Raw genomic sequence first — 14,101 nt, 5'->3', positions numbered from 1 at the left:
ATAAATCCTTTTAAATTTATCATTTTCTAGGGAATTCAAGAAGAGCGTCAACGCCGACAAGAAGAGAAAGCAGCTAAAGAAGCTGCAGCTGAAGAACGTAGACGAGCTTTGGAAGCAGAACGACAATTACGTATTCAAAAAATGAAACAAGCACGTCGTGAACGCGATGAAAGAGTTGGTAAAATGCAATTGGAAAGAGAAAAAGAACGTCAGGTATTTATATGTAATATAAATGATTAATAAATTAATATGATATTAAATTGGAAATAATTTATAGGAATTAGCAAGAGAAAAAGCCAGAGATAGAGAAGAACGCTTATCAGCGCTTCATGCAGCACAGTTAGCAAATCAAGAAGAATTACAGAAAAAAATAGCTCAAAAACAGCAAGAATCAGCTAGAAGACATGTTGAAAATATAGAACATATTCGACAAAGAGCAGTTGAATCTTCAATTCTAAGATCAGAAGAAGTTCCACCTACATTAAAATCATATCCTGCTCAAAAGCAATGTTCTTTATGTGGAACACTTGTAAGTTTTAATTTATTATTATTTTATATTATTATTATTATTATTATTATTATTATTATTATTATTATTATTATTATGTTATGTTAAATAAATTTCCTTGTAAAATTTGAACAATAATTACGTTTATTATATTTTTTTTATAGATACCAAATGAAGTATATTTATTAAGTCATTTAAAAGGAAAAATACACCTTGAAGCAGTACGAAATACACACGATGGCCGCGAACCATCACGAGATGAATTACAACGATTTAATATATCTCAAATTCGTGATGTTCCAATTTCAGTCATTGAAAATAATAATGCCAACGAAATAAAAGCTTCAAAAGAAAAACAAAAAGCATTAAAACGTCGATGTAGAAAAATGAAACAACGAATGTCATTACGTGGTAAAGAATGGGAAGATAATCATAGAATAGATGTAAATCAATCTATTGAATCAATTAATAAAGCAAAGTTTCGTCGAAATTTGAAAGAATTAGATCGATTATATAACAACCATTCTAAAACTGCTTGGTCAAGCGTTGCTATTGCTGCGTTAGAACGTTGTCTAGGTGAAATAACAAGAGCTTTTTCAAAATCGGTAAGATATATTATTCTAAAGAAAATTATATATTTTTTTTTAATCTATTAAATGTGATAAATATTTTAAAATACTTATAAAATACTTATAAGATTTTTAAATATTTTAATTCAAATGTTGTTTATAATGTTTCAGTGTGTATTCGATCAAAATATATTTCGAACATTAAATGGATTTGATATTTTGACTAATTTATTGAATTTGGGATTGCAAGTACAGAATACTTCTCATAATTTACCAAATAAGTAAGTATAATAATTATTTTCGAAATTTTCATATTTTATTAATTAATATTTAAAATTAATAATTAAAAATATTGAATTTTATATAGAGAATAAGAAAATAAGAGAATAAGAGTGAATTTAAATGTATTTACATTTTTAATTGTTATTATATTTTTAATACATATTTAATATTTTAGTTTTATATATTTATATATTAAAGTTGAATATTAATTTTATATTTTCAATTATATATCAATATTTATATTGCTAAAAATTATATTTTGGTAGAAAATTCTAAATCATTTTGTGTTAAAACATTCAATTATGAATAATAGAATATTCAACAAATTTTTTTTTTTCGATATTTTAATCTACAATATATATTTTTTATAAATTTTAACGTTGAATACGAATCTGTAATCTGTTTAGAAAAAATAAATTTTAAAGAAAATAGCAATTTTAAACTTAGAAAATATTTATTTTAATAATAACTAAAATGATTATTTAGATTCTTTCAAATAAAAATAAAATAATATAAATTATTATAACATTTAAATAGATAATCAATATATTAAGAGAATATTGAAAATACTAATATTTTTCAATTTATTTAATACATTATTTAAAATATTTAATTTATAAAATAAACTTTTTTGCTAAGAAAAGCATTAAAAACAATAAATAAAAACTATAAAATTATTTTTATTTTTGATTTAAGAACGAAATAATTAAACAAAGTATGCAATAATAATGATCATTTAATAATGATCATCCTTTCATCTGTCATACACTGAAATCAGTTATCCTATATATATATACACTTGCATATTTTGCCAATTTATATCAGTTTTGCATTAAAAATAAAAATAATTTTCCTTAATACTTTCTTTAACAAAAAAAATTTGATTTATCATATAGTTAAATTTTCTTGTAAAAATTAATTTTTTTAAATAAATTAAAAAATATTAACAAAAATAAATATATTTTCAATATTCTTTTAATTTTGATTATTATTTGATCAATTATTATTAAAAATTGAAAAATTGCAATTTTTTAAAATTGATTTTAAACAAAAATTGAGAAATTTTGGATTTTGATTTAGGATATTAAAATCTATAAATAATAATTAGTGAAGGTTAAAAAATCAGATATATTAAATAGTATAATTAATATAAAGCAACTTCAATATTTATAATAAAATTAATATAAAACAACAAAAATTGAGAAGAATAGATTGTAGAGAAAATCCGATTAATTTATTAATAATATCAAATAATGGTTTTCACTTTTCTCATCAACATTTTTTTTATAATAACAAATGAATATAATATATTATATTTAAAAAAAATATTATTATCCGATGAAACAAATAAAAACTAACTTGATTTTTATTTTAAGCTGATTGCTATTGAATGATTTTTTCTAAATGTTATTTAAAACATTTATTTTAAATAATTTAATATATAATACTTACTTTAATATATATTTATATTTAAAATTATTCAAATTTAAATTTATTCAAATTAAGATTGTGTATATATATAAATTTATTTTCTTCATTCTTATTTTCTAAATATAAATTTTTGTTTAGAAGTATCCTTTCGGTATGCCGAGTATTTAAATTGAGTGTCAATGAAAATGACGCTAACATTGAAGCAGTTTTATCAAGTAATAAAATCCTTATTATCTTGGATCTTTTACTTCAGCATTTAGAGGTACGTTGAACATTATTGTTTTATAAAATTATTATTTCTATGTTTTTTGAAATAATTGTTTGAAATTTTTAATTTTATTTTAATTTTATTTTTTTTGTATCCGTAAAATAGTTTGGAATGATATATATACAAATATATTTTCAACTCTTAATAGATTGCGACTTTATAAACTTTCATAAATTTCAAAATAATTAATAATGCAAATATTTTAAAGAATGTCAGTACTTTTTTCATTTAATTATTTATTTATTTTTTATATTACTTATTTCAAAATAAAGTTATTTGTATATAGTTTGATTATTTCTTTGTAAGAAACGATTTTTTTAGAAATCGCTTATTTTAGAAATTTCTTCTATTTTAACATTTTAATTAGTGTCAAAATAATATCTTACATAAATATTAACTCATAAGTAAATTTATTATATTAAATGATCTGGATAATAAAAAATAATACAGAAAATTTTTGACTTTAAAATATTCTAAATTGAATTATATAAAAAATGTAATAAAATATAACTATTCATAAAAACTATTTTTAAATTCAATTTTCTTGAAGAAAAGTTTTGAGTGAAAAATGTTGTATTTTTTATTTATATTTACATTTTTATTTTTTTATTTAATTTTAAATCATCCGCTTGGTAGTTATCAGTTACAAGACACCGTATATAATCAGTGATTTCATGCGAATAATATCAAATAAATCGGGAATCTATGCAGCAAAGATACGCGAGTAAATTCTTTTTCGGTATATTCGTTTTTCGTGCTCATTTTGAGTTGGTAAATAAACGAATGCAAAGACTATCATGCCTGTCCTGTCCGATTTGTCAAAATAAGGATTAAGGTTCTTAGAGTCTGGTTAGGTTTGCGTTCTTCGCTTCAGAGTTCGGAATATTTAACATTGCAAATCGTTTATGTGTTGAATAAAGATTAGTTGAATATCAAAATCTATCAAAGAATTTCGGCTATAGATATTAAATTGTACTTACAGAATAAAGAATTTAATATTTTCTATTCTTTATATTTTTGTGTTTTATTCTGATTTGAAGAAAACAAAGTAACTTTATTTAGAATATAAAATTTCTTTTCAATTTTGATTTAAAAACAAAAAAAATCCAAAAGTGAGTTGCAAATAATATTCATGAAATTAAAATTGACAATAATTTCTTTTTTATTTGTCTTATTCCAGAAATAAGCATAAATATAGGAATTAGAATTTTGGTTCTTTATCGATTCTTTTAATCAATAGAAAAAAATATTAATTATTATTTTTTAAAAATATTATTTATTATTATTATTAATTTTCAATTCTAATGAATAAAATGATGTGTAAGGAAAAATAAGATTAAAAATAGAAAATTAAGATTGAAATATATATATTCTGATTGACTTACATGTTATTAAATTTTAAATTTTTATATAACTTTAATATTTTTCTGAAAATATTATAAAAAAATTATAAAAAATTAGATAAAAATTAATATAATTATTGACAATGTTTTTAATAATAATATTTTACAATATTTAAACAATTATTAATTTTAATGATTTTTATTTCGTTCTTGGTAACGAAAGAATTTATATATTTAATAATTTATATTTTCTTATAATATAATATATGTATATATCCAGGTTTTATAATATATATGATACTATTATATTATATAAATATTAATATAAATATACTTATATTAATATAAATATATTTAAATATTTATATAAATATAATTATATAGAAATAGATTGTTTTCTGTATATATTTCAAATACTTTTTTTTTCTACTTTCCATTTATATTTGCTATAATTAATAACAAATTAACTAATTGAAAGTAAATTAGAAAACAATTTAATTATATGAATAATTATTTATTTAATAATAAACCTAGATAACATTTAAATATTTAGATATAAATTATTTATTAAACTATTTATTATTAGATTTTTACATTTCGTGTTTTTTTCTCGATAATATTAATTTATTAATAATTTTTAATTTACTAATTTAAAAATTTTATTTTATTTTATTTTTATTAATGAATCTTTCCTTTCTATATTTCCTTTGTTCTATATTTTTCCTTATTTATATAATTTTTTTTCTCTTACATCTATACAATCTATTTTTTTTTTTATTTTTTTTTTTTTACACTTCATTTTATATTTTTTTTCTTGCTCAATGATTGCTTCATTCAACAATTTTGAGACATGTGTTCAGTCGATTCATTTTTACTTAGATTGCCGATTGGGAAGGCCGAAAGATCGGCCATACGTTCGAAGTCAATCGTTTCGCTCGATGATCCGTCGTAATCGGTCTACGAATTCACCATCGTGATTTCAAAATCGATTTTTCACGCTTTATAGATACGGCACTGGCGCCTTCCTTCTCCTGTTTTTCCCCCGGGAATCCCCCTCCGCAAATGCATTAGCGGCGAGAGAGCTTTTAGTGACGTCACCCACGCACATGTACATACATTCACATCTCTGCGGATGTAGTGTGTATACACGGACGGGCTGGGGAATCAGGTTATACGGTGAAAGGAGCGTGTGTTCCATGTAGAATGTGCGTGGGTACTTCTGTTGCTGCTTCCATCAAGCTCCGTTTTCGAGGAGTCGGCCTAATCTTTTGTCTCGTCCTATCGACAGTTTTTCAACGACCTCTTCGCACGTCCCAGAATTCGTCTGTCCCTTATATTTCAGCTCAGTCGTGTGAGCTTTTCTCGGCCTTATCCGGTTCGCGCGAAAACGATCGCGATATTTTCGAGTTTATAATTGGAACGTAAGAAAGTATTTTTATTTAAATATTTTTATTTATATTTTAAAGAAGCCTGGCACTTAGTTAAAAATATTTAAATAATAAGACGATTTTCCCCAAATTTTATGATTAATCATTTTATTATTAGAACAACTATGACCGAATATACAATTAATACATAATTCTTCATAATAAAATAAAAAAAAAAGATAAGAAATATATTAAAGAATTCTTATGATATTCTTACGGATATTATATTCATGATTTTATAAATTTAAATTTTATAATGAACGAATTTAGAATAATTTTTTTTTTTAGATATTTTTGGAAATCGTACTATTTTTATTAATTTTTAATTTTAGATCAATGTATTAATCAATAATATTTTTTGTTTTTTTATAACTATCGGAAAATATTTTTTGTTGAAATGATATCATCGATATAAAACAATTAAAATTCTTAAATATTTTTATAAAAAAAATAAATATTCAATTTTCAATCCTCTATTCCATATTCCTATCATTTTTTCAATTTGACTAGAAGTTTTTTAAGAAAAGAAGGTTTGTTATATTATAAAATATATTATTAAAGTCCAAAAAAAATCACAGTCTAGCTCATTACGCAAAGAGATTGATTGTCTTGTAGGATCCACGAATATCTTTCAATCTCGTCCGTTGGACAAGCACAAATTTACAAATTTCCGAGTCGTTCGCTACTCTCCCCTGCTATTTGTCCTTTTTCTTTAGTTTTTCACTAATTTTTCTCGAAAAAATAAGGCAAGAAATAAATTCTATTAGAACGGGACCGAATAAAAAAAGAAAAAAAATGAGAAAAATTTTTTCTTTTAATCTAACTTAGATTTAAAATCATATATAAATAAAGCGAATTGGTTATAATATTAAATTATTTGATTTTTCAATATATTTAAATATAAGGAATTTATAAATTTATTTCTATTATGAAACGAGAGAATAGTCGGATAAGTCAAATTTTCCATTTTTTAAAGAACAATTTTAAAAACATTTTATTCAATTATATTTTGTTAAAATTGAGTTTTTATTTAATTTTTAGCTTAATATATTTTCAATTTTTCGATTAAAATATCAATGTTTGTTGTTCTCAATCAGTTATTCTTTATTTTTTTTTCTAAAATTCCGCAAAATTATCATTATCAAATGTTTTTTTTATTTTTTTCCTTTCCTTTTCATGTATATTAATCTATCTCTTTTTAATAGAAGAATTGAGAATAATCATATTTTTTTTATAATTTTTAAAATAAAAAATAAATAAAATTTGTTTCAAATTATTATTTTAAAATTATTATTTTAAAATTTATTTTTATAATCTAAACGAGATGAAACAAAAGAGCAAATATATAAATTATTAAGATATAATGTAAAAATATATTTTTTTTATGTGCGAATATATACAGATATATGTTTTCATCATACAAATTTTATTTCTTTAACGTTATACCAGAAAAAATGTTCTGTACGCGTTTTTAAAACTTCTACTCTGTAATCGGATTTTTTAATGTAACACGATTTATACTTCATTTCAATTACGCAACTGAAAAGCTTTATATGGTAAAAAATTCATGCAAAAGATATTACTTCGTGTATTTAAATGGCCTGACAAAAGCTTTTTTCTCATGGAATTTGTCCTCTTTTTTTTTTTTTTTTTATAAAAATGAAAATCCTTCTCTCTTCCGTAATCTTCTCGTCAGAAAGGTTATAAAACTTTCTAAAACACGAAAAAAAATCCATGATTTTTAGATATATTTTTTTTGATATAATTGATAACTTGTTAATAAAAAAATAAAAAAAGAAAAAATAAAATAAAGAGAAAAAGAAAATAATTCGCGTTAAATCAAACTAAACAAGCGATGAATTTCAATGTTAAAAAATTAACTGGTTCATGGGTTGCACAACAATTTTTATCCTAAAACATAAACGAATACGAGGAAACGTGAAACGTTAAGTGTTCTTCGAAGAACTTATCAAATTTGTCGAGGCTGAACCGTTTAGGGGCCATATTCTTCAGGATTCTTATCGTTACCTTCCGACTCGTTACCTCTAATTTAGCATTTTAAATGTCGCCTATATGTATGTGTCGTTGATCTTCCACACCATTGGACTGGTATCAGTGACTCAACATGCCTGGAATTCGCCTTCTCCAGGCATCCACTGATCTTTCGGCCATTTGGAAACACGCGACCACCCGACTGGTAGCTATTCTTCCAAGTTGGACATTACGATTTCGTCAGAGTTAGTTTCGATGATCGCTTGACAAACCTTTTAGAAAACTGATATCAACTCTTAAAAGGAATAAGTTAGACGAATATTCTACTTAAGGGGATGTTTTTTGGTCAATCAGTTTATGGAACATAGAATATTTCTTTCTTAATACTCATCATTTTAATATCTTTGATTGATTTTTTAAAAACTAAACAAGTATTAGTTTACTTTTGTTTTCATTACATATAAATATTGAAGAATTTTAAACAAATATATAAAATGAAAAGAATAAGTAATTAGGTACAAACAAATAATATATTTAAAAAAAATAAATATATTAACAAATATTCAAGAGATATTTTTTCAATTCTTGTTTGTGCGTATATCATTTTATTTCAATTAATGTTCCTGAGTCGATATTTAAAGGAAAATATTTATTAACAAATAAAAATTTGTTGATTTTAATTCAATACGTTATAATATTACAATAGATTAAGAATTCTAATCTTTAAGAATTTAAGTCTTTAATAATTTAAATATAATTAAATATAATAATAATAATAAATAAATAATTTTTTTAATTATTTAATTTAAATAAAAATTGTTTTATTTAAAATAATAAAAGTTTATTTATAATCTGATTTATATATAAGATATATAAGATAATTCTTTCTTTATAAAAAAAATTAAACAATAAAATATTTTGTTCATAGATATTCGCAAAACTTGATGACCAGATCCAGATACAGGAGGCATCTAGTAATTCAACCGGAAATGGAATCGTAGCTAGCAGCCTGATGCAATTGCTGTGCAGTTTGGTCCCGGAGGAGCCTTTTGAAAAATCGGCATTGCAAACACGGATTCAGGATATTGCTGGGTGAGTAGTTGAAATGTATCGTGATGTGCCTCTATGTTTTGCGCTACAAGATTTTAAAAATTTGACGTTTAAATTTCATATCGATCATATTTTATACGATATCATTTTTGTTCTTAGAAAAGTATATTATTTAAAAATAATTATATATATTTAAAAAAAAAACATATTATGTATACTTTCCTTGAATTGAAATTTAAAAAAGATATATAAAACAGAAAGGATATAAACATTAACATTTTATTATGATATTTTAAAAATTTTTCTCTGGGTAAAATGAAAAATAAGTCATGAATTCATTTTTTAAAGTATTTTTTTCAAATATATCATGTTTATAAGTGTATTGTTTTCTTTTTGAAGTTCTCTTTAAATTCATGAACAAATTATCTTCGAGTATTTTAAAATCTGAGTATTATTATAAATATAAATTAAAACATAAATAAAACTACAGAAAAAAATTTTAATTATATAATGTTGCAAATAATAAAATATTTAGAAAATGAATTACAATATAACTAAACTTAAAAGTATTAACGATTAGTTAATTATATTTAAAAGGTTTAAGGACATGTAGCCCCGATGAATATCTCATTTTAATATCTTTATTACTGTATGATATAGAAATATAAATGATATAGCTGCCTATACTTCTCTAGAAACAATTGGAAATTAGTAATAATATGCACGCTAAACGAATTAAATAATTTTCTTCGATATACTGAATATGACATTATGGAGACTATCAAATATCGACGCTTGTTTATTAAATGTTTTATTGATTTTAATATTAATAATTCAATATTTTAAGATTTTTGAACATTTAGCTAATTTTCTTTTATATTATATAAAAAATATTGAAATATGATAAAAATATTAAATGAAATCAATCGAGTATTCTCGAATATTTTTAAAAGATTTCAAATATTTATGTTATAACATATAAAATTAAATATTTTTCAGTTAAAATTTCAGTTAAAAAATTTAATCAGTTAAATTTAAAATAATCCAAAATGAATTTCGAATCATCGGAATTTATACTTTTGAATCATAATATAACAATATATTATAGCATATTTAACAATATCTATTTATAAGCAACGCAACACATTATAATTTATTTTAGATTTAGATTTAGATTATTTCTTATTAACTATTAAATTGTTGTCATATTTGCCTATAATTTAAATTTAAAAAATGCATTTTGTATTTTGTTTTTGAAAAATGGATAAAAGTGAAATTTTAACATTTTCTAATTAAAAATAAACTTCTTATAACTATTACAAATAAAAGAATTATGCTAAAAATCTTTTTAATAAAAAAAGAATATATCAGACAAGCAATAGATACAATGCATTCTTTACAGGGAAATCTTCGAAGAAGATTAGATTCAAGATGCAAAGATTAGGCACATATATAATATTATAAATATTGATGCATTAAATTTATATTATTATTATAATGTATATAAAACCGATACAAATATCTAAAAGAAAATTAAAATAATTTGAAATATATTTTTTAATTGTGTATAAGCAGAGATTTCATTTTATTTATTTTTTTTAAATTATTTAAAAAATATATTTTTTTCATTTCATTTATAATGAATTAAAAAATTCTTATGTTTAATGAGAAATTTTATTAAAATTTATTATATTTTATAAATTTATCTTTTTTTATATTCTATATCTTTTTTTAAATGTTTAGGGTTATATTCTTTTTTTCTACCATTTTAAGACATTAACAATAAGAGAAAGTTTTTTTAGAATATCAAAAAATTATATTATTCATTATGTTTATATATTATATATTTATATTATTAGAAAATATTTTAATCTTTATTTTGATTAAAATTTTAAATCATATATCCTGTATGAAATATATGATTAATAGTTTTGATATGATGACTAGCTAATAAATTTTGAAATATTTATAATGTTATATAAATATTAATATCATCTATTATTTTTAACTTTCCAATTTTTAATCAAAACATTTTAATATATTATATAATATACATTTTATCTCTATTTATTTTATAAATATAAGAAATGATTTTTCTAATTTTCATATTAATTTCATAAATAATTATTAAATACATAAGATTAAATATTTTTTTTAATAATCTTCAAATTATATATTTATAAAGTTTTATCATTTTAGGATATATTTTCATTTCCTTTGCATGATAAAATCATTTCTAGCCTTCCATTAAGTACGTATGTAATAGAAACTACGATATTTGAAATCTAATTGCGTGCGTTAAATTATGAATATATATTTAACTTAAACATACTAGTATTTATAATGAAATTCAAACACCATTTGTTATGAAAATAGCGTAAAATATTGAAAATTTTATGAAGACAAAAGAAAAGTTTATAATATATTAAAATAGAATTTTAATTATCAGTAATTATTTTTAATTAATTTACTTTTTTAAATATAAATGACATTAAGAATATCGATAATTATGAAATATATGTCATTTTATTATATATCTTTAATCAAACTATTAAATTTATGAGAATTACTTTTGCGCAAATTATAATTAATATCCTGAATAAATCGTCATTATATTCTTTATTTCATTATTTATTTAAAATAAAATTTCCCCCAATATAAATTCTTCCAATAAAATTTCTATTATTTTCTAAATTAAAATTTTTTCTGCTCAATTTTTACCATTTATATATTATGCAAATAAAAGCTCGATTTCTTTGAGATGGACAGCGGGAAAATCTTTAACACTTTGACAAGTATGGACCACCCTGTAGAAAAACATGACAATTTTGTACGTAGCTGAATTTAATACGCGAGTCAAGGCAAAGTGACAAGGTGCAAACTGTTTTCGTTGCATCCTCTGAGATTCGATCTTCACTAGGAAGAGATGTTGCACCTGGATCAACTTCCTTTTGCGAGACCTCCCAATTGGTTGGTTAATCTTTTCTCTTTCCATAGAAATTATTTTTTTTTGTCTTTATTATTAGAATTATTTTCAATTTTTAAGAATTGTTTTTAAAAACTGTAACATTCTTATAATAAATGTTCAATTTGAAAAATTTTTTTATTATTATATTATATTATTTAGAAGATCAATATTTATTTATATTTTAACAGATAATTTTTAATTCAAAAAATAATAGAATTAATAGATTTTATAGTTTCATTTTTATGTATTTTTTAATAATAACAAGTTATTAAGAATATTTTTTTAATATATTTAGGATATCTTTGAAATTATAAAAGTGATCGAATATTGTTTCTATATACAAAAAATAAATCGAAAAAAAAAGAATATTATTTTTTAAATAAATCAAATTTAGATAATTTAAATAAAATTGATGAAATTAATTTTCATTTGAATATTAATAATTCTATTGTAGATATGAAAACAAGCAAAAATTATAGAATAAAATTTTATGATTTATATTTTTATTTTGAAAATCGAAATTAAATATTTATTGCCAAGGATAATCGACGAAATTTAAACTTAATTTTCTGGAAAATTAATTTTTAAATTAAAAAAATTTATTTTATATGTTTTGCTTTTTACATATAGAATTATCTTTTATCGATAATTCATTCTTATCTAATTACTAATTTCTTTTGAATTTGAAAAATTTTCAAATTCAATTTTTAATAATATTTAAAAACAAAATTTTAAAATATTATTCTTCTTTTTTGTTATTTATTTTTGCATGTAAAATCATCAATCATATCACTTATACCATGATTTTGGAAACATTATATTATTTGTTGAATCTGGAAATTTTGAGTAATGAACGATGAAAGCATGATTAAAATGATTACTGGCTGGTCGCCAGTAGTCGAATTATTATGATTAATTTCCTGCCAATGCGAGAATGACCTAGTCATGATTTTTACTCACCAGCAAGATTGCTTTTCACCTTTAAAATGCGCAGATGTTTAAAGATAATCGATCATTTCGTACTTTGTAATACATATTTGAGAATTGTTAAATACATTCATCGCTATTCATTTTTTAAAAATATATTTCCTATATTATGATTAATATTTGTATACAATAATTTTTATAATATGTGTTATTTATAAATTAATTTTTTATAAATTAATATTTTAATAAAAATAATTTTATAATATAAAATATTTTCTATATTATTAAGAATTATTTTAAATTTTTAAAAAGAAAAAAAAATAATAAGAATATATATAATATAAATAAAAAATTATTGCAGTTAATTAATATTTTGTTTTTTCTTTCTCATGTAATTTTTCCAATTTTCGTAGTTTGAATCAGGAAAGTAAATAGATATCATGATAACATTGATCTTTATTTTGCGTTTATAACCGTATTAATTATTAGTAAAATTTTCATTCGGAAAATAAGGTCATAAAAAGAAATCGGATCAGTTATTAATTATACTTATTTCTCAGTTTCACAATCTATGATTAAAAAATCGTATATTACCGATATCTTTCAGAGAAATTATTTTCTTGCTCTTAAGCGAAAAATGACAAATGGTTTTTTTGTCATAAATTGATATTACAAAACAAGAAGCTTCGCGTAATGCACTATCGTTTTTCTTTTTCTTGTTTCTTTTACGGTCCACAGTACATTCTACGCTATTACAAATTTAAAATGATTCGTTATTGCATAAAGAAGATATGCTTTTATCAAGGAAGTTGTGTTAAAATGATTTTTCTTATTTAGTATAGTATAAGAGTTAAGATTTTTATGATATTTATATGACAAAAAGCAGACATTCTAAATGTTAAAGTGTTATAGAAATAATTAATTATGTTGATATTTTAAGATCTTATAATATTTATGTATTTTAGAATTAATTTTATATTGATTATAAATAAAATTTATAGTAGATAAGATTATCTTAGATAGAATATCTTTTCTTCATTTTTTTTAAAAGTTTTCTGTTATTATTTTTTTTTGTTAAAATTTATCAAAAATTATAATGCTATCATTATATTACAATCAATTATTTCATCTAATTGAAATTAATTAACCCAAAAATAAATAAAAGGTAAAATACGAATATATGAATTAATATATAGTGATTTTCAATCATTCAATTTAATTAAGTTATAAAATCATGTAATAAGGGAAATGAATTTGAAAAGTGATATCATACAAATCATTCTTATGAAACTTATTAGAGATATATGAAAGATATTCAAGTAAAATATGTGGTCAT

General features: G+C 20.9%; 1 protein-coding gene across 4 annotated transcripts in view; it reads left to right on the top strand.

Annotated features, from left to right (window-relative positions):
- The window catches only part of LOC413873 (S phase cyclin A-associated protein in the endoplasmic reticulum), a 40,901-nt gene that overhangs the window by 3,851 nt on the left and 22,949 nt on the right, over positions 1–14,101 (top strand). For 2 of the 4 annotated variants that reach the window (XM_026441682.1, XM_026441684.1), the window contains exons 6-11: positions 31–213; positions 278–529; positions 673–1,113; positions 1,249–1,358; positions 2,929–3,052; positions 8,749–8,912. In XM_026441682.1, the coding sequence (XP_026297467.1) occupies positions 31–213; positions 278–529; positions 673–1,113; positions 1,249–1,358; positions 2,929–3,052; positions 8,749–8,912 (1,274 nt within the window). Of the gene's footprint in view, positions 1–30; positions 214–277; positions 530–672; positions 1,114–1,248; positions 1,359–2,928; positions 3,053–8,748; positions 8,913–10,272; positions 10,381–14,101 lie in introns of those variants that run through there. The other 2 variants (XM_026441685.1, XM_026441683.1) reach the window with 2 other exon arrangements.

This window comes from Apis mellifera, linkage group LG7, assembly GCF_003254395.2.
Source record: "Apis mellifera strain DH4 linkage group LG7, Amel_HAv3.1, whole genome shotgun sequence".
Classification (NCBI taxonomy): Eukaryota; Metazoa; Arthropoda; class Insecta; order Hymenoptera; family Apidae; genus Apis; species Apis mellifera.
The sequence above is the reverse complement of the archived record's forward strand: the minus strand, read 5'-3'. Positions and strand labels throughout refer to the sequence as shown.